This window comes from Hyla sarda, chromosome 2 (assembly GCF_029499605.1).
Source record: "Hyla sarda isolate aHylSar1 chromosome 2, aHylSar1.hap1, whole genome shotgun sequence".
NCBI lineage: Eukaryota > Metazoa > Chordata > Amphibia > Anura > Hylidae > Hyla > Hyla sarda.
Window position 1 is genome coordinate 261,634,619 of NC_079190.1, and position 26,453 is coordinate 261,661,071.

Below are 26,453 nucleotides of genomic sequence, written 5' to 3' on the forward strand. Positions count from 1 at the left end.
AGATCAGTGTGTGCAGTGTTATAGTTCCCTATGGGACCTATAACACTGCAAAAAAAAATGTAAAAAAAAAGTGTTAATAAAGGTCATTTAACCCCTTCCCTAATAAAAGTTTGAATCACCCCCCTTTTCCCATAAAAAAAATAAAACAGTGTAAAAAAAAATAAAAATAAACATATGTGGTATCGCCGCGTGCATAAATGTCCGAACTATAAAAATATATCATTAATTAAACCGCACGGTCAATGGCGTGCGCGCAGAAAAATTCCAAAGTCCAAAAAAGCTTATTTTGGTCACTTTTTATACCATTAAAAAATGAATAAAAAGTGATCAAAAAGTCTGATCAAAAAAAAAATCAAACCGATAAAAACTTCAGATCACGGCGCAAAAAATGAGTCCTCATACCACTCTGTACATGGAAAAATAAAAAAGTTGTAGGGGACAGAAGATGACATTTTTAAACATGTACATTTTCCTGCATGTAGTTATGATTTTTTCCAGAAGTGCGACAAAATCAAACCTATATAAGTAGGGTATCATTTTAACCGTATGGACCTACAGAATAATGATAAGGCATAATTTTTACCGAAATATGCACTGCGTAGAAACGGAAGCCCCCAAAAGTTACAAAATAGCGTTTTTTCTTCGATTTTGTCGCACAATGATTTTTTTTTCCGCTTCGCCGTGCATTTTTGGGTAAAATGACTAATGTCACTGCAAAGTAGAATTGGCGACGCAAAAAATAAGCCATAATATGGATTTTTAGGTGGAAAATTGAAAGGGTTATGATTTTTAAAAGGTAAGGAGGAAAAAACGAAAGTGCAAAAACTGAAAAACCCTGAGTCCTTAAAGGGGTAGTCCAGTGGTGAAAAACGTATTCCCTATCCTAAGGATAGGGGATAGGTTTGAGATCGTGGGGGTCCGACCGCTGGGGCCCCCTGCGATCTCTCTGTACGGTGCCCCGGCTCTCCGCCGAGATAGCGGGTGTCGACCCCCGCACGAGGCGGCGGCCGACACGCCCCCTCAATACATCTCAATGGCAGAGCCGGAGATTGCCGAAGGCAGCGCTTCGGCTCTGCCATAGAGTTGTATTGAGGGGGCGTGTCGGCCGCCGCCTCGTGCGGAGGTCGACACGCCCCCTTCCCGCGGGCTGTCGGGGCTCCGTACAGGAGATCGCAGGGGGCCCCAGCAGTCGGACCCCCCGCGATCTGCAACTTATCCCCTATCCTTAGGATAGGGGATAAGTTGCTCACCACTGAGTCACCACTGGACTACTCCTTTAAGGGGTTAACTACTGTCCGAGGCAAAAGGGCAATCACTTATACCCAAAAGTGAAAAAATTATTCTAAAATTGTATACAAAAATAGCCCGAACCTCAAGGAAAGTAGAATGTATATATTTTTTAAAAAGATATATGGTTCTTAGACCGTGCTTCAAATAAACATATTTTTTATTTTAGTAAAATATAATTTGTATTGCGCAAATTCCCCACACAGGGCCTTTGTGGGAGGAAAAAATTCACTAACAAATATAGCATATATAGCATACAATGTAATAAAATTAATATATATATATAAAATATTAGCCATAAAAAACATGGAGTGGATTGCTGAATCCACCACTGGACGTCCGGATATTAAACAGGCTGTGAATGATGATGTGATATTGATTCAATGTCCATATGAGTTATTGCAATATTGTTTGTATATTACCCGTTCCTGGTGCCAGCTCCTGTGCTGAAAGAACATGTTCATTATAAGGGCACCATAACGTACATGTACATTGTGTGTCCTCTAGGGGTTAAAAACACATGTTCCCAGATTTATAAATCTGCCTGAAACCAAAACTGTCTGGTTTTGCCCATAATAACCAAATCAATGAGCAGGCAGTGATAGGTAAAGGCAGATTGATAAATCTGGGTCCATGGGTTTTTAAAATACAAATACAATGATCCCTCAACTTACAATGGCCTCAACATACAATAGTTTCAACATACAATGGTCTTTCCTGGACCATTAAAACTTGAAACCAGACTCAACATACAATGTTACGGACAGTGCAGATCTGCGAAACATGTTAATGGCTGGAAGAACTGACCAATCAGAATGGGCATTCACTAGAAAAACACTTGTATTACTGAAGCATATACACTGAATTCCTGTCTGGTAGCGCCCCCTACAGTACAGAGAGGTATTAAATGTTCTGTACTACTCTTAACCTATTTTACTGTGGTGACCCACGGTGATGGCGGGACCACTGGGTGTAGCGGTGTAGGTGGATGGGGCAAGATGGTATTAACCCCAGGGGCAAGGTGTTGTTAACCCCTAATGTTCATGATGTCAGAGTGGTTTTTGGGTACCGGAACCACATGAATGGTATCTCCGCTATCCCAATGGCTAGGTAGTGAAAGCAGAGTCCACAACCAAGTTATGATTTAACGGAGGCTTTACTGAGTTAATACAGATGTTATTATCTTCACAGCTTGGCCAGAATCCCAGAGAGGTGGCCAGGAACACAGAAGGACCTCACAGCTTGCTGGGACCAATTATACTTGTAATAGAATTGACTTGAGGCTTGACTGGACTGTAGATAGTGACAGCAGACACAGACTTGGACTTACTGGAATGACTGTAGATTTGAGGCCTTCCAGGTGCTCACACTAGCACTGAGATCTCTGGTGTTTCCTCAGCAGGGAGTATAAGAGCAAAAGAGGTAGAATTGTAATGGCCGCCCCCTTATATACAGGGGGGCTGAGCCAAAACCCATTGGTCAAGCTGCGGGTCATGTGTTAAACTGGTGCCCTCTGGGTAACATGTGACAACATAAACACAACATGTGACATCTCACAGGTCCTTTAGATGACCTCTCACAGATCTTTACATTAATACACTGACTGGAATTCTATTACAATAAATGACAGTATAGTAACAGCAGGGGAGACACTGCAGGAGAGCCCCAGGACACTGAGGGACTCAACCTGACACGGCCTAAGTGTAGTGCAGGAACATGTCCTGTACTGGGACATTACACTACAGTTCCTTTGGACACCAAGTAAGGGCGGCTCCATTTTACTTTTTATAGGTCATTTCGTGTACTGTACCTGACCCAGAAGAAGCTCCTGTCCTCTACATAGACAGTGATTTACAGCTCCCACACAGCTCTTTCTTACTTTTTTATATGTAAGGACTTGCTTTATCTATATTAGTTATCTACTTATTTTTGCTTAATCCTCACTTTTTCCTAATTTTGGATGACATTTTTGTGGCTTCAGAACCAATTACCAGGTTTCCATAGAGTTCTGGTCTCAACATACAATGGTCTCAACGTATAATGGTCATCCTGGAACCAATTAATATTGTAACTTGAGGGACCACTGTATATTAGAACATTTCCACTTATCAAGTGTTTAATACAAAACTGTATTCATCTTTGGTCTCAGAATAACTTAATTTAAATCCCCTTAACAACATTGGACGAAAAAATGTAGATACTGGCGACCTACTTAATCCAGAAGTACTCAGGCCCTTGTTAATGAATGGACCAAAGTCCACTCTGTCACAGAATAGGACATTGCTATTCTAAATGGCATTTGATGGTTTTGGGGACCTGGGTACTGTCATTATACCGTCATTATAACATTTACTTACCATTTTAAATGCTCCCTTCTGGTTCAGGAGTGCTGATACAGAAAATACTGTGACAGTACTGGCAGCCAAACTGAAAAAAGTATTGTAGACCGCGTTTCTTAACTGGGAAGAATCAGTCAGCATTATAGAGTTATATGAAGGCCAGAACATCCACAGAAATAAAGTTCCTGAAGAATTAAGGAAACAGCATTTTATAAAGCAGTCACGGCTGTATAGTATGGGTAAGGTTGTGTTGCTACAGCAGCTGTGTATACACTTATATACATGAATCCCTGTATAGTCCAATTTGTAACCAATACATTCATTTTTATCGAAATGTTCATTAGATATGACTACAGAAATGGATGTTAAATGTGAAAGGTTAGGACAAATAAGTAACACAGTAGCAAATATTTAAAAAAAAATAGATGGACAGAATGGTACTGCTACTGCAAGAATGGCAGAGAAACTTGAAACTTTTGTCAGTAAAAGCTGGAGGCTCCAGAAAAATAAAACAGAGGCACCGTGCATCAATCTTTTTCTGATGTACCACACCTCATAATAAGGCCCCTTTCACACTGCTCCCCGTCGAGAAAAAAGTTTATTTTTTCCTGACTTTAACAGCCGTTCTCATGACAGGGAACAACGGGCAACAACCGGTCCTGGCGGCTCCCATTTACATTTACAGTGTGAAAGAAGCCTAACTCAGATAATACAGTCAAATGAAGTACATGTGTCAAAACACTAATAATAGTGTAACAGCTATAACAGCAGCACCTGGTTACTATAGTAGACTTCTTCAGCATGTCTCTGGACACCTCCAAAATGACTGATAAGTCACTAGTAATGGCCCCTATGGCCATGTAGAGACCCTCCTTCCAATCTTTGCTCCCATGTGCCAGACGTACAGCTTCCCTGTCCATTATGGACTTTGGAGGTGCATGCTATGGTAGTTACCCTTCTACCCCCTTCACTGTGCCTGCACTTCTTGCTTGAACACAGTGTAATGCTATGGAGGAGGCATGGTGATGTGTATCATCACAAGCTCCTCCATAGACAGCCATATTATGGACAGGGAAGAAGTTCAGCCAAGTGCAGCAGATTTTCTGTTGGCAATTCAATGATAAAATCTACAGCAGAAAATCTTCTGCTGAATCCTGCAGCATATATAGCATGAGTGAACATGTGCATTACTTATAGGGTGTCATTTTATTCATTAGAACTGTTTCCAAACATAGTTAATAAAAGGTGGGCAACCCGTTTAACGTTCATTCAAAATATATTTTAAAGGCTTTACTTCAGCTCTTATATGCATGTTATACATGTCAATAGATAATCTACTTCGTTATAATGAATATCAAAATTGAGTACCCAACCACTAGACACCAGGCAATAAAGGTAAGGCTGGGTTCACACCACATTTTTCAAATACGGTAACCTTATACGGTTTTCCGCAAAAAAACGTATACGACCGTATCCGAAACCGTATGCATAGAGAATGCATTGTAAACCGTATTCCAAATGTTGTGTACGGTTGCATCCGTTTTGCCTCGGATACGGTTTTGCCGATTTTTCAACCGTAGGCAAAAACGCTGTTGACCACGTTTTTGCCTCCGGTTGGAAAACCGTATGCGGTTCTTTTAACATTGTTGTCTATGAGAACCGTACACAGAATTTCAGAATACGGTTGCACACATTTTTTCTAATCCGTTTTTGGAGTTGACACATGCGCAGATTGGAATTTCAATAGAACAATAATAACTTTATTAAATTGCTGGAAAACTAATTCCAACAAAATAGCAAAACCGTTGGCAAAAACTGATGCAAACGGATAGAACCGTACGGGAAAAACCGCATACGTTTTAATTTGGAGTCATACGGTTGTATACGGTTGCATACGGTTTTTGCCATACGTTTTTTAGTGGAAAACCGTATGCTGTAACCGTCTTTACACCCGGCACTAGACCCAAGAGAAGCTTTAGGACCCACAACCCCACCAATGGGTGTCAGTCAAAACTATTAATAAAAAGGGTGCGTTCACACAAGTGGATTTTGTTTCAAACTCACAGTGAGTCAATGGGGTCTGCGGCGGATTTTCTGCAGCAAGGATTCCGTTTCCGAAAATGTTCTGCGTACTGCCCGCGGAGAGCCCGCCCTTTTCAAACTCACAGCGGACAATCCGCTGCAAGTTTGTAACCAAATCCGCTGTGGATGCACCCTTATATTAAAAATTGTGTGCATTATACTATACTGAATTCTATTTAAATGTTTTCCCTGTTTTGTGAATCCCATTCCTGCCTAACCATGTGACAGTATTCCATAGATTGACTACAGTAAAGACACTTATAACAAATATTTTAAATTACGACATTACACATGGAGTAATTATGTTCACCTACCCAAAATGGAAAATAGTTCTGATTTTGGTCTAGATTTCTCATTCTCTTCACTAGCTTTGTTTCCTGGTAAAGGTGGTATAATTATCCATGACACAGCAAGTCCAAAATATGCTCCAAAGATATGACCATGCATCATGCTATTATGATTATTCATCTGGAAAGCACCAAGCAAACAAACTTAATAAATCCATCAATTGGTTATAACATATTTAAAGTGCATCTGTCGCATCAAATATACTTGTTAAACTGGAATTGCAGTAGGGGTTAACATAGTATGTAGCAAACTTACCTTCCTTTGGTGATTTGGTGGCATTAGTTTTGTAAAAAAACTACTTTTTTATACCATGTCTGAATGTCAAAGAAGTGTGGCTAGGGAGTCAAGTAAGCCCAGGGGCAGCAATGTCTTTCTCTGCTTATGTCAGTCCCACTTCTCTTGATGATTGGCACACAGGGCTCAGCCGCCAACGGCATGCGCATGCGCTGATATTGTGTATTACAGCACAGTGAGTCATGGTGAGTGAGAGAGCTTTAGAATCATATTGGCGAAGCATGTCTGAGATAACTACATAAGGCCACTGGTGAGCTCAGTTTGTCAATCACCAGAAGGAGCAGGTGTGACGGCAGTGGAGAGAGGCACAATGTGCAGCTAATAGTGCTAGTTATACATATATATATATATATATATATATTGTATATATACACAAAAGATGTGATCAGCCACTGAGCAAGTATTCTCCTGTTTGTCTGCTGATTGCTGGTCCATTTACACAGGCTGTTTATCAGGAATAAGCGTTCCTAGGAATGCTTATTTGCCCGATGATTTGTCTGTGTAAAAGGGCCTTTAGTCTGCTAGTGACTACATTTAGTCTACTTACTGAGAATACAATATATATATATAACTCACAAGGTAAACTGGAATGTTTATAATATGTGCATAGTAATACAGTAAGTCACCAAAGTCCTTGAAAAGAATTGTCACGATTCGGCTTACGGGTTGTGGATCCGCTGTGTCAGCGAGGGATTGGCGTGGACCGTGCTAGTGGACCGGTTCTAAGAGGCTACTGGTTTTCACCAGAGCCCGCCGCAAAGCGGGATGGTCTTGCTGCGGCAGTAGCAACCAGGTCGTATCCACTAGCAACGGCTCAACCTCGCTGACTGCTGAGAAGGCGTGGGACAGAAGGACTAGGCAGAGGCAAGGTCAGACGTAGCAGAAGGTCGGGGGCAGGCGGCAAGGTTCGTAGTCAGGATGGATAGCAGAAGTTCAGGTACACAGGCTTTGGACACACTAAACGCTTTCACTGGCACAAGGCAACAAGATCCGGCAAGGGAGTGCAAGGGAGGAGATCAGATATAGCCAGGGAGCAGATGGAAGCCAATTAAGCTAATTGGGCAAGGCACCAATCATTGGTGCACTGGCCCTTTAAGTCTCAGAGAGCTGGCGCGCGCGCGCCCTAGAGAGCGGAGCCGCGCGCGCCAGCACAAGACAGCAGGGGACCGGGACGGGTAAGTGACCTGGGATGCGATTCGCGAGCGGGCACGTCCCGCTGTGCGAATCGCATCCCCGACGGCCATGACAGTGCAGCGCTCCCGGTCAGCGGGACTGACCGGGGCGCTGCAGGGAGAAAGACGCCGTGAGCGCTCCGGGGAGGAGCGGGGACCCGGAGCGCTAGGCGTAACAAGAATTCTTGCCCAAGTCAAGATCAACTGTTAATAAAGATGTTTTTGTTACGTTATGCGCTCCGGCCGCACATTACCTTGTGAGTTATATATATATATATATATATATATATATTGTATTCTATGCACATATTATAAACACATGGTCCCATTACCTGCTGCTGCCGGCGGGGCTGGGATTCACATCGCGCGATGTCCCCGCATGCGAATCCCAGCCCGTCACTCAGCTGGTGCTTCTCCTGCCTCCACCTCTGCCTCTCTGCTCCAGCGCGCATGTCCTTGTCCCCTGGGGCACGTGCGCACCCCAGGAGCTTTAAGATTTAAAGGGCCAGTGCACCCATTAGTGAAGTAACACCTGTGGCTCATAAATTCTTCCTCCTCCCACATTTCCCTGCCGGATCTTTGTTGCCCTAGTGCCTGAGAGAAAGCGTTCCTGAGAGTTGCCGTGCCGTGTATCACACCCTTTGCACCGTGACCTGACCTTGCTCCTTTGCCACCTGCCTACTGACCACTTGCTATGTTCCTGACTACACTACTGTTCCGCCAGCCCTGACTTTCCGCTATCCTGACCACAAGTTGCTTTATCCCACCTGTGCCTCGAATCTCTTCAGCCGCCTGTGTGGTCGAGCCATGCCAGGAGTAGCAACCTGGGTGCCGCCTGCCACAGCAAATCCATCCCGCTTTGCGGCAGGCTCTGGTGAAAACCAGCGGCACCTTAGACTCCGCTCACTGGCACGGTCCGAGTCATCTACCACACAGGTCCAACAGATCCACTATCGTTTGAGTTCCAGTCTACTGAAACGTGAGTGTTACAGTTTTATCATCCAAAGAAGGAAAACCTTTCAATGATATCTAGAACTGTTTTAATAATATTTAATAATTGTTAAAATATTTTACCATATATAGTACTTACCTTAAGATGTTGTGTCATAATGTATCTGTTTGCAGTAAATACAGGTAATTCCAGTAAAGTCATCACAACCAACTGTACGGGATTCATTTTTCCTAACACAACTCCACATGAGATTAAGACTGGAAAAGTGCTCATTAGTCCTTTTCTTAGGCTGTGAATAAGACACTCTTGTAAGAACAAGGCAAAGACATTCTGTCTTATTACAAAAATAGGCATTAGATATTTTGGTGATATATTATTCTTTAGCGTAAAGTATTAACACTATGGTTATTGTTATGTAGGGTTCAATATACCTCATCTGGAGTCATATGAAAGGGCAGGATGACACAATAGCACACAATAGGTTGTGATAAAGAAGACCTGTGGCTAACCCCTAAAAATGATTTTATAGTCATTAAATAGCACATGTTGCCCCGATCACACAACTTTTACCCTTTTTACCCCTTTTTTATGAGAGTTTATATTTTGTTTAGCAATTCAGGGAATCAGTCAGATTGATGCAAACTTAAAGGGGTTATGCGCTCACATGTTTCAATATTCATGTAGGCCCCCTCCTTGTTTTAAAATGTGTGTCCTGATCTTCCAGTCTGAAACAACACTTACTCAGGGCAGGTGTTAGAGGGGGGCAACCATCCAAAAGGGGGCCCCTTGAACAGCTTACTTCCATACTCACAATACTGCATTTTGCTACAATTTGCGAAAAATCGTGTTAAATTCGCTGCATTTTTGCCATGATTTTGGGAAAATCGTGGCAAAATACAGTAGTGAGAATATAGCCCTAAAGCTGTCCGGGCTGCACAGAGCCCGTAGACAACACACACACATACTTTGGATCTTCTAGGATCTTTGATGACATCATCAGGAGTCCTAGCCAATAGGAGTCATTACAGGTCCTGACAGACACATAGTAAGTCTGTGTTTGCTATCTATAGTTTCTGTACAATAAACATAGAAAAGGAGAAGAAGGTAACAGGGGAAAGCATGGTGAGTGGTGCAATAGGGAGCACTATGCTTTTACTACATATAAATTATATGTACGGCAGGTCAATAGAAATATTCAATTATAGCTCATATTTTGCTGCCTAACTATTGTGAGACCACTAACAAACATTGTGTGGGAGTGGGATTTAATGTTTTAACCCTTAAGGAGACATCCAGGTTTTATTTTTGCATTTTCATTTTTCCTCCTCACTTTCTGAGTCATAACTCTTTTTCAATCCAGAGACCCATATGAGGCTTGTTTTTTGCATGATCAATTGTACTTTTTAATACAACCTTTCATTTGCCATAAAATGTCCGGCACAACCAAAAAAATAAATATTATTTTGTGGGGAAATTAAAAAGAAAACAGCAATTTTGCTACTTTTGAGGGGTTTCACTTTTAAGCAGTGCACTTTACGGTAAAACTGGGAAGGGGCATTACCCAGCAGGCATGACATCATCTGAAGCCATGTGCACCCACACCCTTCAGCACTTCAGATGGCATTTCCTAATTTTTTACTTCTGCCAGGCCAGCAGTAGTTCATAATCTTTGCAAGAGATAGGGGGAAATGTACTCTGGACAAGAAGGGAGACACATAGTGGCAGCTTTTTTTAAACACAAATAAAACCTAGAAAACTTCATTTTTTCTAACAAAGAAAGATATTTTATTCACCATGAGGAGTGCAATAGCAAAAATTTGTTTTAGTGAGAGTGCCCATTTAAAGTTTATTATTTTTATTCTGGCAGCTTGGACATAGTGGATCATTTTTATTTTTATTTTACTGAAGCTCTTCTTCAGGGTTTTTCACACACTCATAACTGGCAGCGGGTTTCCTACTTCAGAAAAACTGATGCCAGTTAAGCTACCATTCATTTCAACATGTCCTCTGGCAGTCTGCAAATCTGCCACTACTGCGGACTGTCCATGTGCCCAGACAATTAAATGGTAGTTACAAACCTGTAAAAGTTCTCTTATGTAGAAAATATTTACTATAGATCCTAAATTTGGGCAGTATGATACGTTTGTGTTATGGTCTTAGATGCTTTTCCCTTCACTAGGATCTCAGGCCGTATTCACATGGTGCGTGATCAGTAACCTAGCCCTATTTATTTTGTATCACAAAACAGAGAAAATCTTTAGAAGCTTTGGTCACGTAATTCAGGGGCCCCATTTTTTTATTTTGCCCATGGCCACACTTAGTCTAAACCCTGCACTTACTCACAGGAACTGCTATAAAATGGCCTGTATGGAGCTCACTCTGTCTCTGTATCAGTCACTTTCTCAGTGCCTCCCCCATCCCCCAGGCCAAGAGGAAGACCACGTGATACTGACAATGGCTGGAGGCCTGGCTTCCTTCTGCATCTCCATGATAAGCCAGGCCCAACATGGTTGGAAGCTACATCCCTGTCTGTGACGTTTTACAGCCACGTGATCTACCCTGCTAGAGGCATCAACACAGAGTATGCATTCACATGCTGGGTTGGGGATTCCGGGGACAATAGGAGAACGCCATTAATCAGAACAGAGTTTCATTGACTGACGGGAAATGTAGTCCCTGGGTAATGTGCAGATCAGGTGTTTTTGTGGGCTTATACAGTAGGGAGTGTGAATGTTTTACATTAAGAGGCATGTATGCTAGCATACACCCCTTGACTGTATAATCCCGCTCATCACCGGATATTCCCTGAATTGTCAGACAAACTATAAACCCACATATCTTATCATTTGGGGAGTTAGCCACAGGTCCTCTATAATACCTTAAGTATGAAGCAATAAAAATTTTTTGCACTTTTGTTTTTTCCTTCTTGCCTTTTACAGGGCCATCTGAGGACTTGTTTTTTTGCACCACCAGTTTGATGCCATTAGTATTTTGTGATTACATAACTCAATTTACAAAATCTATGGCAAAATTAAAAAATAAATATTTATGGTATTTCTACACACTGCACATTTCAGTAAAAATGTTATCTTTTTTCTATAGGTCCATACAATTACAACACCCAATTTATATAGGCATTGTTTTTTTTTTTTTTTTACTACTTTATTAATTATAACTTTTTGTAATTTTGTAAGAAAATTATGCAGAAAATTGTCCTCTTCTGATACCTAGAAAACTTTTATTTTATAATATTTTTTTTCTGGTATATAAAGTGACCAAAAGTCATCAGGTCTGGACATTTTCGCACTCGGTGATACCAAATATGTTTATGTTTATTTTTGTTTACATTACTTTATTAGAAAAATTAGACATTTATTACCTTTTTATTTTTTTATACATTTTATTAACTATTTTTAGTCCCTAAAAGGGACTAGGGGGCTGATACATGCAGTCAGTGGTCAGTGTTATTGGTGCTCCATTAGTATAGGCTGCCTGCACTGTTAGAGCTCTAATCAGACATACTGAAGACGGGTACGTTTCTCCGTCTGTCCTCTCAGCTGATCAGGACCCCGTGATTTTATGGTGGTCCCGACCAGCTCCTTGAAAAAACTTTGATTGTGGCATTTAAAGGGTTAATATAGGACACTGGTCCAATCAGCAATGTCCTACTGCTAGCTGGGACCCACCAGATTCATAAAGTGGTACATACATGTACGTCATGCGTCCTCTAGAGGTAAACGGTCATGTATCACCTAGATTTTTTTTACTGATTAGAAAAAACATATTATATATATGGTTTTAATCTCTTTATATTTTCTGATACTATGAGAGATTTTTCTATGCATGCTCTGTGACCCCTGCAAAGGTCTTTGTGCAGAGAGGAGAATGACATATTGTAATTCTGCCTATGATGATAAGAAAGAGCCAGCTTGAACTTTTTCTCTAAAGAACAGGAAGTGCCAGGCTAATATTATGCCTAGTGTTCACAGTGATAACTGCAGGATTCATAATTTTTTTAATAGATAGTAAGCGAGAAAATAAGAAAAAGTGTCGTCAATAAGCCCAAATGCCCCTTTTTCTGGAAACATTATTCCCTAATGGCAGTGAGCTCTTTCCGCAGGATCATATTTTTCGATACTGGTTTTGGCAACATGACAAAGAGTTCAAGGTATTCATTTGGTCTAATAATTTTCCAGCTCTCAATCTGATCGGGCATCTGTACAGGATATGCTGTAAAAATAAACCCAATCCAAGGAAGCCCACCTTGTATATTACAGGACTTACAGGATCTTCTGCTAACCTCATGGTGACAGTTACCACAGGACACCAATAGAGTTTCATTGAGGTTTATGCTTCAAAAGGTCAAAGCAGTTTTGTTGAATAAGAGGGGCCAACACGATATTAGGCAGGTGATTTTAGACTGCATGTTGAGTCTATGTTTACCTTGCAGAATTACCGAGCAGCAGATGTTTCTTTCGCAGGAATCCCGATTCCTGGGTCCACAGAAATAATAGACATGTCTGTTCTTTGTGTGGAATCTATGAGGCGGTGCATTTCCAAGCGGTCCTAGCGCCCGCCGGAATATTCAAATGCGCAAAATGTCTACCCGTGTTTTCCGGACTGACATTCCGCATGGTATCAACCGTGTGAGCACAGCCTAAGGCTGATTTGTTCAGGATAGATAGTTATAGAATAACTATAGAATAACTGTGTACAAATATATAAACCAACATAAGGAAGACATGAAATAAGTACAAAATGTTGCATAGCATACCTGTTTATGCCAATGGTTTCCATTTCAGTATAGTTCTTAAATATTAAGGTATCTAAAATAATGGCCCACTGCAATCCTATTGCTGCATTTAAAAAGTTGAAAGCAATCCCACTGAATGCAAACATTTTTAAGAATCCGAATAGAAATCCATGTCCAAGGAAAATCAGGACAGTTACATCTTGCAATGCTAAAGATAAAAAATACAACAGAATCAAATGAATAAACAAATAATAGTATGCTTCTTGGGCTGTTACATAGCAAACAGGACAGTACTCTATTTTTTTTTATTGATTTTTGCTTTATTCACAACATTGACAATAAGGAAAAGAAAACAAAGTAAATGATACAGAAGTAGAATAAAAAAATACAAAAAAGATACTACTATTATAACACTTCCCTATTATATTCCTAAACACAGATATTATAGTACAAGAAGAAAAAAAAATACAAAAAAGATACTACTATTATAACACTTCCCTATTATATTCCTAAACACAGATATTATAGTACAAGAAGAAAAGAAAAAAAGGAAACTAAAAGAAAAATAACAAAGAAGAAATTAATATTTGTTCACGTCTGTCTATTTCGCTATATACCAAGGTTACTAGATATTAAAGAAATTCGATCTAAATAAGCCCATTTCTGCCACATTCTTTCAAAACTACTGCTTTTTTCTTCCCAGATTGCTATAAGACCTTCCATTCTATAAGCATATTCGGGGACATTTATCATCGTTGTTTTGGTAAGCGAGTTCTCCAGTCTTTTTTTTTTTTTTTTGCTTTTGGTTTTGCTTATGTGGGCATATTTATCATACTATCACAGGGGGTTGATAAATTTGGCTCACATAAGCAAAAAAAACAATAAATCACTTTTGAATACCATTTTTTTTTAGCACACATAAGCAAAAACCATTAAGGGGGAGATTTCGCAAAACCTGTCCAGAGGAAAAGTTGCTGAGTTGCCCATAGCAACCAATCAGATCGCTTCTTTTATTTTTAACAAAATGAAAGAGGCGATCTGATTGGTTGCTATGGGCAACTGGGCAACTTTTCCTTTGCACAGGTTTTGATAAATGTCCCCCTAAATGACTTAAGAACAACACTTTGTAACACCACCTCCTCTCCTCGGTGACTTTTCTGCTCTAAAATCGCAGTTGTGAAAAAAATGTGCGATATATAAATATTTTTTTCAACCCCTTTTGGACACAGGGATTTTTTTTTATTTTTGCACTTTTGTTTTTTTTCTCCTCACCCAACTAAAAATACTAATGCTTTCAATTTTCCACCTAACATATAAAGCCTTGTTTTTTGCACCACCAATTTTACTTTGTAATGACATTAATAATTGCATCACAAGATCTAATTTTGTGGTACAAAATCGGAAAAAACACCATTTTGTAACTTTTAGGACCCTCCGTTTCTACACAGTGCACTTTTCTGTAAAAATGACACATTCTATGTACCGTATTTATCGGCGTATAACACGCACTTTTTAGGCTAAAATTTTTAGCCTAAAGTCTGTGTGCGTGTTATACGCCGATACACCCCCAGGAAAAACAGGGGGGGAGAGGCCGTCGCTGCCCGCTTCTCTCCCCCTGCCTTTCCTGGGGTCTAGAGCGCTGCTGCCGGCCCTTTTCACCCCCTGGTTATCGGCGCCGCTGCCCGTTCTGTCCCCCTGACTATCGGTGCCGGCGCCGATAGCCAGGGAGAGAGAAGCGGCGCCGACAGCCAGGGGGAGAGAAGGGGCAGCGGCACCCAATGCCGGCGCCGCTGCCCCGTTGCCTCCCCCCATCCCCGGTGGCATAATTACCTGAGTCCGGTCCGCGCTGCTCCGCTGCTCCAGGCCTCTGTCGTGCGTCCCCGGCGTCATTGCTATGCGCTGAACGGCGCGGCGCTCTGACGTCATGCGCCGCGCCGTGCATAGCAATGACGCCGGGGACGCACGACGGAGGCCTGGAGCAGCGGAGCAGCGCGGACCGGACTCAGGTAATTATGCCACCGGGGATGGGGGGAGGCAACGGGGCAGCGGCGCCGGCAATGGGTGCCGCTGCCCCTTCTCTCCCCCTGGCTGTCGGCGCCGCTTCTCTCTCCCTGGCTATCGGCGCCGGCACCGATAGTCAGGGGGACAGAACGGGCAGCGGCGCCGATAACCAGGGGGTGAAAAGGGCTGGCAGCAGCGCTCTAGACCCCAGGAAAGGCAGGGGGAGAGAAGCGGGCAGCGACGGCCTCTCTCCCCCTGCCTTTCCTGGGGGTATATCGGGGTATACACGCGCACACACGCACCCTCATTTTTTCATGGATATTTGGGTAAAAAACTTTTTTTACCCAAATATCCGTGGTAAAATGAGGGTGCGTGTTATAGGCCGGTGCGTGGTATACCCCGATAAATACGGTATTCTGTAGGTCCAAACAATTGAAATGATATCCAATTTAGGCTTCTTTCACACTCCCGTTTCACACTTCTGTCGGGGAACCCAGGGAGTATAGCAGGAGGAAAAACACATGCAAAAACACAAAACACATGCACATGCAACATTTTTTTTCCTCCCGCTACTCCCTTCAAAATACAACAGCCCCTGACAGACCCCATAATAGTAAATGGGATCTATCGGGACCCATTGGTTCTTGTTGTGCCGTTAAGGCAAAAAAAAAAAAAAAAGTGCCTGATGGACGTCTCTGTCAGTGTGAAAGGGGCCTTATATAGGTTTGATTTGTTTTGCTTTTTTCAAAAAATTATAACTATTTATATGAAAATTAGCATGTTTAAAATTGTCCTCTTCTGACCCCTCTAACTTTTTAATTTTTTCGTATACGGGGTGTGTGAGGGCTAATTTTTTCATCACGGGAGTTGTAGTTTACAAACAGCGAGACTCCAGCTGTTGCTAAATTACAAATTATATCTTTCCCAGCTAAAGGCTGTCTGGAAATGATGGGGCTGTAGCTGAGCAACAGCTGGAGGCTCCCTGTTAGGAAAAGCTGGTTTATGAACTTTTTCCCTAAGGGAGGGCACTATAAATGTACTAACCAACTTTCCGGGTTTTTTTCTTATTCTTTCTTATTCTTTCAGGTCCGTTTATGCAGAAGACTTCTTCGGATTTGGTGGACTACGATGAGCCCATAGTTGTGGTGACGGGATGAGCTGGTAAAAAGCTGGTGATGCCCGGAGGGAAAAAAAATGGCGCTCCTGGGCCTAGGCAGTAACAGGCTGGCATTATTTAGGCTGGGGAGGGCCAGTTACAATGCTCCTCGCCCACCCTGGTAACGTCAGGCTGTTGCTGCTTGGTTGGTATCTGGATGAGAATGAAAATACGAATAAGCCCCACATGTTTTTTTTGGATTAATAATTATACAATAAAAAAAAATGTGTGGAGTTCCCCCTATTTTCATTCTCAGCCAGATACCAACTAAACATACACAGCCTGATGTTACCAGGGTGGGCGAGGACCATTGTTACTTGCCTTCCCCAGCCTTAATAACGCCAGCCTGTTACCACCTAGGCCCAGGAACGCCATCTTTGACGCTCCGGGCCTTTTGGTACCGGCTCTTCCCGGCACCCCTGTGGCCGTGGGTACCGGGGAAATAGTTGGGGGTAAGCGCTAGCTGCTTTTGTAGCTAGCGCTAAGCCCTCACTTAGTAATGCATTCTGTCTATAAGACGACTTCCACTACTAAGCTTGTAAAGTAAATTTAAACAAAAAACCCACAACACTTTTTAAAAACTTTTATCTAAAAAAACACTCCCCCAAAAGCCCTGGTTAAAAAAAAATGCTGGTCGTCGACATAGTCCATCAAATCCGAAGTTCTCTGCTTACACGGATCTGAAATGATAAGAAAGACAAACAGAAAATAGGTTAGTACATTTATAGTTCCCTCCTTTAAAGAAAATGCCCATAAACCAGCATTTCCTAACAGGGAGCCTCCAGCTGTTGTTAAACTACAACCCTATCATTTCCAGACAGCATTTGGTTGTCTAGGAAAGATGTAGGTTGTAACTTAGCAACAGTTGAAGTCTCGCTGTTTCTAAACTACAACTCCCATCAGGGAAGTTGTAGTTTAGCAACAGCTGGAGGCTGCCCGATTCTAAACTACAACTCCCATCATGGAAGTTGTAGTTTAGCAACAGCTGGAGGCACCCCATTTCTGAACTACAACTCCCGTCATAGAAGTTGTATTTTAGCAACAGCTGGAGGCACTTCATTCCTAAACTACAACTCCCATCATTGAAGTTGCAGTTTAGCAACAGCTGGAGGCACTCCATTCTTAAACTACAACTCCCGTCATGGAAGTTGTAGTTTAGCAACAGCTAGAGGCAGCCTGATTCTAAACTACAACTCCCATCATGGAAATTGTAGTTTAGCAACAGTTGGAGGCACCCAAATCCTAAACTACAACTCCTGTCACAGAAGTTGTAGTTTAGCAACAGCTGGAGGCACCACATTCCTAAACTACAACTCCCCTCATGGGAGTTGTAGTTTAGCAACAGCTCGAGACACCCCATTCCTAAACTACAACTCCCATCATGGGAGTTGTAGTTTAGCAACAGCTGAAGGCCCAAACTGTTCCCTAGCCCCCCCTAGCTGTTGCAAGGCTGCAACACCCAGCATGCCCTAACAATGAGGACATGCTGGGAGTTGTAGTTGCAATGGCTGGTAGTTGCAAGCGGGTGGCCGGGGAGCGGACCCCCCCCCCCCCCCCAGCTTATTGTCCCCTACCCCCCGCTGCTCTCCTCCCATGTGGAACATCCCCCCCACCGCCAACTATCGTTGCCTCGCTGCTGCCACCTCTCCCAGCAGCCCCTAGTCCACATCTCCCACCCGCCGGCTAGCGGTTACAGGACCAGCATGCACTTTCAATGAGGAGATGCAGGGAGTTGTAGTTGCAACAGCCGGTAGTTGCAGGCAGGTGCCGGGGAGCGGAGCTGGCCGGCTGCAAGGAATATGAAACTGCACTGTAATTTCAAATTTCCCGGCCTGAGCTGTGATTGTTCAAGACTGACCAGCCAATGACAGCTCAGACTGGGCTGGCTTACATTTGCGATGCTTTGGAGGCAGTTGCGACTTTCGCACTTGATAAATCTCTGACCACTGCAAAGGGAAAACTGAAATTTGCTTTGGTAAGCTTTTTTGTAGATTTATGCTTACAGTCAAAAGTCACACAAAAAATTGCTTATGCGCAGATGCGACTTTTTCTGCAACTTTTGTAAGCAAAAAAAGCTCTAAATCCCTTGATAAATTTCCCCCATTGTGTTTTACCGATAATGGTAGAGATGTCCGGGATATCTTTAGACTTCCACAGTGTCGCAATCTTAATGCGAGCATTTGTTAACACATGAAATATAATAGCCCAGCTACATATTGGGAATTTATTCAAGTCCAGAGACTACAGTGCCAGACCTGGTCCCCAGAAAAAATGAAAAGATAGAGTGGTCTGAGGAAAATCAAATATTTCTAACTAGAATGGACATTCCCACCAAATGTGTTTGAAAGTCCCTTTTCCATCTCCGTATCTCACACATAATGGCAATATTTGAGGTTATATAGACAATATTTGGTGAGGCATTTGATGCCATCCTTACGCGAGGGGCCGAGGGTTTGGAGCCAGAAGAGAGAAACTCCACTTTTTATTTTGCAGCTCATACCTTTTTTTTTTTTTTTATTCGATCATGATAGATGTAAAAGTTATTATAATTTTTTTTTTTTTATATTTTGGGTACATATACATTATACTATGGGTTAAATAGAGAATAAACCTACTAGGTTATTGTTGCTGTAAGGATAGAAAATATGAATGTTGTTTAACCCATCATCCCCCAAAGCTATATAGGTCTAAAGTTAGGCATTATGGGAAATAATTTTTTTTTTAAATGTACAAGCATTTCAGAAATGCTTGTTATAGGAAATATACTTTCTAATCCCTCAATTGCCTTCTTTGTTTTGATAATCTAATACCTTTGGTTATGACCCACTAAGACATGCTCAGATATGCTCAGTCTCCTGTTTTCTGACTGGACTGAAAACAGCGGCATACCATGGTTTTCAGTCCGGTCAGAAAAACGGATACGAGTAAAAAATGAACCGACCGGAGTCACTGTTTGACTCCGGTCGGCTCATTCAAATGAATGCGAAGGGGTCCGGGTCCGGATGGGATAGGGGAGAGCCTGGTTTTCACTCCCCCCAGCTGGATCCAGTACACGTATAGCAAAAAGGTGGTGTGAATGCACCCTTATAAGTCTCCACTGTGAATGTAAGCAAGGAGATTGTTGGAAAGTGTGTCTGTTGCCTAGCAACAGCATGGTAACAGTTCAGAGAGGAAATCAGAAAGTGATAAGATCTTTGGGAGAGAAGAACTCCATAAGGATGTAAATTACTTTACTTAGCAACTGCCAATTTTTACTCCTTTACATATACGTATGTTGTACTCATCTGATTTTATCCACTTTTCTTTTTGACACAACCCCTTTAAGACAGTTTTTATTATTGCATTTTGTTCTTTCTTTCTCTTTGCCTTATAAGAGACATCCTGGGAGATTTATCAAAACCTGTGTAGAGTGGTACAGTTTTCCTTAGCAACCAACCAGGCCTTTTTAACCACTTCCCGACCCATAACATACATGGGTCGCGGGCCAGCGGGTTGGGTCCGCGCCATAACTGGGAGATGTCAGCTGCTATCAGTAGCTGACATCTGCCGGTAATGGTGGACATTGGAGACTGCTCCCATGATGTAATCGCGGGGGGGGCTGTGGGTTGCTAGGCAAGCCTGAGGTCTTACCTTGTCCTCAGCGTCTTCCCTAGCTCTGCAATTGCTTAAGGCTCCCTTTGGCAGCCCTTAGCAATCGAGCACAGATTTCATGGATCAATGTAATGCAATAGCATTACATTGATCTGTGTAAGCCATCTAATGATGGCTTATGATAGGCCCTTATGATAGGCCCACAGAGCACACAGATCAATGTGGTTCTATGGAACCACATTGATTTGTATGAGGAATCAAAAGATTCCTTCTAAAAGTCCCCTAATGGGACTAAAAGTGTAAAAAATAAAAAAAGTTTAAAAACCCCTTCCTTATTAAAAGTCCCCCCCTTTTCCCAAATTCCATATAAAAATATATAAACAAAATAAAAATAAACACATGGTATCGCCACGTGCGTAAATGTCCGAACTACAAAACTATATGGTTAATAAAACTGCACAGTCAATGGTGTACACATAAAAAAATACCAAAGTTCAAAATTGCGTATTTTTGGTCATTTTGTATACACTACAAAAATGTATATAAACCGATCAAAAAGTCCCATCAAAACAAAAATGGTACCGATGAAAACTTCAGATCATGGCACAAAAAAATACATTCCCATATACGGAAAAATAAAAGTTATAGGGTTCAGAAGAGGAAATTTTTTACTTCAAATTTTCGTGCATAAAGTTATAATTTTTTTACAGAAGTAAAACCAAATCAAACCTATATAAGTTGAGTATCATTTTAATCGTATGGACCTACAGAATAAAGATGATGTGTCATTTTTACCGATAAGTGCACTGTGTAGAAACGGAAACCCCCAAAATTACAAAATAGTGTATTTAAATTTTTTTTCATTTTAGCCCCACAAATATTTTTTTTCTGGTTTTGTGGAGAAATTATTGATGTCATTACAAAGTACAAAGGTGGTGCAAAAAACAAGCCCTCATATGGGTCTGTAGGTGGAAAATTGAAAGCTTTATGATTTTTAGAAGGCGAGGAGGAAAAAACGAAAGTGAAAAACGAAAAAAACTGTGGTCCTTAAGGGGTTAAAAACCACAGCTCATGGCGCAAAAAACAAACCGCACAAAACAAAAGTTATTCAAGTTAGGTATCATTGGAATTATACTGACCCATAGACCATAGACCCGTATACGGCTGGGGGGAGGGGGGGCGGGGGGGAATCGCGGCGCCCGCACTCAGCCGTATTCGGGAACCGTATTTAATGCATGTCTATGAGCCGACCGGGTGGGAACCGCAGCCGCCGGTTGGCTGCGTTTTCGGGCGTTTGCGGTTTCCCGACCGCAGGCAAAAACGTGGTCGACCGCGTTTTTGCCTACGGTCGGGAAACCGCATACGGCCGAAAACGCAGCCGACCGGAGGCTGCGGTTCACTCCGGTCGGCTCATAGACATGCATTAAATACGGTTCCCGAATACGGCTGAGTGCGGGCGCTGCGATTCCCCCCCCCGCCCCCCTCCCCCAGCCGTACCTGGGAACCGTAAGTACAAAACCTGGTGTGAACCCAGCTTAATACAACTTTGTCAGTTAAAAAATCAAAAAGTTATGGGTCTTAGAAGTTAAGTAGGAAAAAAACCTGAGCCAAAAAAAAAATTTTTTGCTGGGTCATGAAGGGGTTAAAAATTATAGTAGTAATCTAGTTGCTATGAGACTAGGGCTAAACCACTTTTTTTTACCAGTAAATAGAAATGTAATGTATCCTTTGTGGCAACAGCTTTGGCAAGGCCCTTTACTATTCAAGAACACCTGTGCCCATGTGCACAAGGCAAGGTCCATTAAAGGGGTATTCTGGGATCTAAGCTTTTATTCCCTATCATTGTATGTTGGGCTGTGTCTCCAGTGTCGGAAACTTCCGAGTTTCTGAGATTGGAGACGTGACGTAATGCCAAGCCCCCTCCATTCATGTCTATGGGATTTATGGGAGGGTGCGTGATGGCCATTACGCCCCCTCCCATACACATGAATGGAGGGGGCGTGACGTTACGTCACGTCTCCAGTCCAGGAAACCTGAAAGTTTCCGACACTGTAGACGCAGCCAAACATACAATGCGGGTGCTGCAGGGAGATCGCTTAACCCCTTAAGGACCAGAGGATTTTTTGAACATCTGACCACTGCAGCATAACTCTGGGATGCTTTTACTTATGAATTTGATTCCGAGATTCTTTTTTCGTGTCATATTCTACTTTAACATAGTGGTAAATTTTCTTTGATACTTGCATCCTTTCTTGGTGAAAAATTAAAAAATTTCATGAAAATGTAGCATTTTTCTGACTTTGACGCTTTCTGCTTGTAAGGAAAATAGACATACCAAATACATTATATATTGATTCACATATACTATGGGGGATATTTATCAAAGTTGTCTATGTCCCGCATCAATATAGACCAAACTACAGAGGGTTAGTCTGGTCTATTGTGCACCTAATTTATCAAATGGCGCACGGCTCTTGATAAATTCTGTGCACAGACTGCATGATCTATGTTTTAGTCTATATTTAAACCTGCTCCAACATGGTCTGACATTTCGGCGTACTTTCAGCCGATGCGACTTGTCGCTGAAAAGTCGCACTTGATAAATTCAGCACCAATGCATTTTTCAATGCATTTCAGTCTAAAAAAGTCGCAGAAAAGTCGCACATATTTACACTGCGACTTTCTGTGCGACAAATTTAGACAAGAAAAACCAGTCTAAATCCTTTGATAAATCTCCCCCAATATGTCTACTTTATGTTTGCATCATAAAGTTGACATGCTTTTACTTTTGGAAGACATCAGAGGGCTTCAAAGTTCAGCAGCAATTTTCTAATTTCTCACAAAGATTTTCTAAATCGGAATTTTTTAGGGACCAGTTCAGTTTTGAGGTGGATTTGAGGGGCCTTCATATTAGAAATACCACATAAATGACCCCATTATAAAAATTGAACCCCTCAAAGTATGCAAAATGACATTTAGAAAGTTTGTTAACCCTTTAGGTGTTTCACAGGAATAGCAGCAAAGGAGAAAATTAAAAATTTTTACACTAACAAGTTCTTGTAGACCCAGTTTTTGAATTTTTATACGGGGTAAAAGGAGAAAATGCCCCCCAAAATGTGTAACCCAATTTCTCTCGAGTAGGGAGATACCTCATATGTGAACGTAAAATGCTCTGTGGGTGCACTACAAGGCTCAGAAGCAAAGGAGTGACAATGGGATTTTGGAGAGTGAATTTTACTGAAATGGTTTTTGGGGGGCATGTCGCACTCAGGAAGCCCCAATGGTGCCATAACAGCAGAAAAAATAAATAAAACACATGGCATACTATATTGGAAACAACACCCCTCAAGGAACGTAACAAGGGGTACAGTGAGCCTTAACACCCCACAGGTGTTTGACGACTTTTCGGTAAATTCGGATGTGTAAATGAAAATGATAATTTTTTTCATTAAAATGCAGTTTTTTCCCCAAATTTACCACTTTTTACAAGAGGTAATAGGAGAGAATGCCCCCCAAAAGTTGTAACCCCATTTCTTATGGAAATGCCCCATGTGTGGAAGTAAAGAGCTCTGCTGGCACACTACAATGCTCAGAAGAAAAGGAGCCACATTTGGGTGAAATGTCTTTTTTTTTTTTTGGGGGGGGGGGGGGTTCATGTCGCATTTAGGAAACCCCTATGGTGCCATAACAACAAAAAAAAGAACACATGGCATACTATTTTGGAAACTACACCCCTCAAGGCACTTAACAAGGCATACAGTGAGCCTTATCACCTCTCAGGTGTTTGACGACTTTTCGTTAATGTCGGATGTGTAAATTAAAATTTAGCTGACATTTTTTGGGGAGCATGTTGCATTTAGGAAGCCCCTATGGTGCCAGAACAGTAAAAAAAAGCCCCACATGGAACACTATTTTGGAAACAACACCCCTCAATGAACCTAACATGGGTGTACGTGAGCCTTTCCATCCCACAGGTGTTTGACAAATTTCCACTAAAGTTGGACGTGAAAATGAAAAATTTTATTTTTTTCACTAAAATGCTGGTGTTACCCCAAATTTTTCATTTTTACAAGAGGTAATTGGAGAAAAAGCTTCACAAAATTTTTGGTCCCTGCAGATTTCTTCTGAGTATGGAAATACCCCATATGTGGATGTAAAGTGCTCTGCGGGCCAACTACAATGCTCAGAAGAGAAGGAGCACCATTGGGCTTTTGGAGAGATAATTTGTTTGGAATGGAAGTCAGGGGTCATGTGCATTTACAAAGCACCAAGGTAGGAGGACAAAGATTGAACTGGGCACTGCCTAATATTCCTATGTGGCCAGTGTTCATGGGTATTGAAACACAGGGTTTGTGCGGTGGTGCAGCAATGGCAACCAGACATCCATATAACAGCTTGTTAAAAGAAGAGAAAGCCAGTGCACTCACCCATTCTAATGGATTTCTCTTTATTCAGAGTACATAATAGTACAAACGTGATAGTCCTGAACAATATCCCTGTGTGAAAGGTGCAGAGCAGGATGATTAGCAGGCAGGGACGTTTATCGGAGCACGACGGTGCCGTTTCACACCGATGGGCGTTTCTTCAGGCGCCCTCGGTGACGTCATCCTGCTGCAGGTACATGACTTAAATATAGGTGAGTAACCATGGTAACCCGGTATACAAAAGTTTTTAGTACAAACATTTAACCTGTTAAAACACTGTTACCTGCATGCTCATAGGAAGACATTCAATTCATTTCTGTAATTGAAACCCAGGGGACCAACGACATCAAGCCTGCTGATCCACCTGGCTTCCCGACATAGCAATTCTTTTTTTCTGTCTCCACCTCTTGGGTGGGACTTAACGCACTCAATCCCTGCGAATTTGACGCACTTAGCGTCACTCGCATGGACTTGTTCCATATGTGTGATAAATTTAGGCGCTCCTATTTTAGTTTTAAGTGACCTGAAATGTTCTTTTATACGTATCTGTAACTTTCTTTCTGTCTTCCCAACATAAAACATGTAACAGGGGCAGACCATCAAATAAACCACATATTTGGTTTGACATGTTATCAAATCATCAACAACGATGTTTCTGCCTCCTATGTTTATGTTGGGAACTGCCATATTTTGCTCACATATATTGCAGTTGTGACATTTAAAGTTCCCTTTTGGTTGTAACTGTTCTAGCCAGTTTTTTTCTTTTTTATTGCTTACAGTGTCTGAGTCTCTTTTTATTAGATTCCCTATTGTACGGTTCCGACGGTATGTAATAAGTGGACCCTCTTTTGCATTGCTGGCGAGATGCTCATCTTGCTGAAGCATATACCAGTGCTTGGAGATCGCTTTTTTGATAACTGAGTTGAGGGGGGTATTATCAAAGGAGAAGCAAAACCTCTCCTTTTTAACCTCTTTATTCGTTTTGTTATAGAACAACTCATTCTGTGACTTTGTATTTGCCTTTGCATAGGCATTCTCAATGACCTCCACTGGGTACCCTCTCTCCAGCAGTCTATTTTTCAACTCTTCTGCCTATTTGATGTATATCTCTGTGCTACTGTTAATACATTTTAAACGTAGGAACTGGCTGTACGGAATGCTCCTCTTCACATGCAAAGGGTGGGAACTGTCATAGTGAAGAAGAGCATTCCTAGCGGTCTCTTTTTTGAAGCCCATAGTTGTCAGCTGATCTTCAACAACCACAATTTTGGTGTCCAAAAATTCCAGGGAGTTTCCCCCAAAACAGGTGGTGAAAGTCATATTCATGTTTGCATTCAAGAACTGCGCAAACCTAGTGAACAGTGTTTGGTCCCCTTCCCAAACGATGAATACATCATCGACAAAGCACAGAATCAATTTAATGTACCTGATGAATGGATTTTTAGTGGAAAAAATGTATTTCCTTTCAAATATTGACAGGTACAGGTTTGCGAAGGTACAGGAGATGGGCGTACCCATCGCCATACCTTGGCGTTGTCTGTACCACCCATCCTCATATTGGAATACATTATTCTCTAAGATGACTCTAAGCGCTTCAGTCACAAATTCAGAGAACTCAGACATCTTATCTGTTTCGGCAAGGATTTCTCTGATCGCCTCTATACCCGCATCATGAGGAATACGGGTATAGAGGCTTTCATCGTCAATAGGGGCCAATGAATAGGTGTTCTGCCACGCAAAGTCACTCAGAATATTTATGAGATCCCCTGTATCTTTAAGATATGTCGGCATGTATGTGAGCAAGGGGCATAACAGCCAGTCCAAATAAATGGATAAAGATTCAGTCAGCGAGCCGATCCCCGAGACTATTGGTCGCCCCGAGGGTCTGCTCACCAACTTATGAATCTTGGGTAAAATGTACCAGTACGGCTTCTTAGGAGTGGGATTGTATAATTTTGCAGCAGTGGCTTCCGATATCATACCTCTCTCTGTAAATTTCCTCAGCAAACTACATACCTTTTCCTGAACCCTGTACATTGCTACAAAATTAAACA

At 41.9% G+C, this 26,453-nt stretch overlaps 1 protein-coding gene across 1 annotated transcript in view; it reads right to left on the reverse strand.

Annotated features, from left to right (window-relative positions):
• Positions 1–26,453, reverse strand: part of LOC130356050 (RH-like protein) — a 71,434-nt gene that overhangs the window by 17,365 nt on the left and 27,616 nt on the right. The window contains exons 2-5 of the mRNA XM_056557072.1: positions 13,249–13,435; positions 8,613–8,763; positions 6,023–6,176; positions 3,645–3,811 (exon numbers count right to left, since the gene is read on the reverse strand). Coding sequence (XP_056413047.1) covers positions 3,645–3,811; positions 6,023–6,176; positions 8,613–8,763; positions 13,249–13,435 — 659 coding nt within the window. The remainder of the gene's footprint in view (positions 1–3,644; positions 3,812–6,022; positions 6,177–8,612; positions 8,764–13,248; positions 13,436–26,453) is intronic.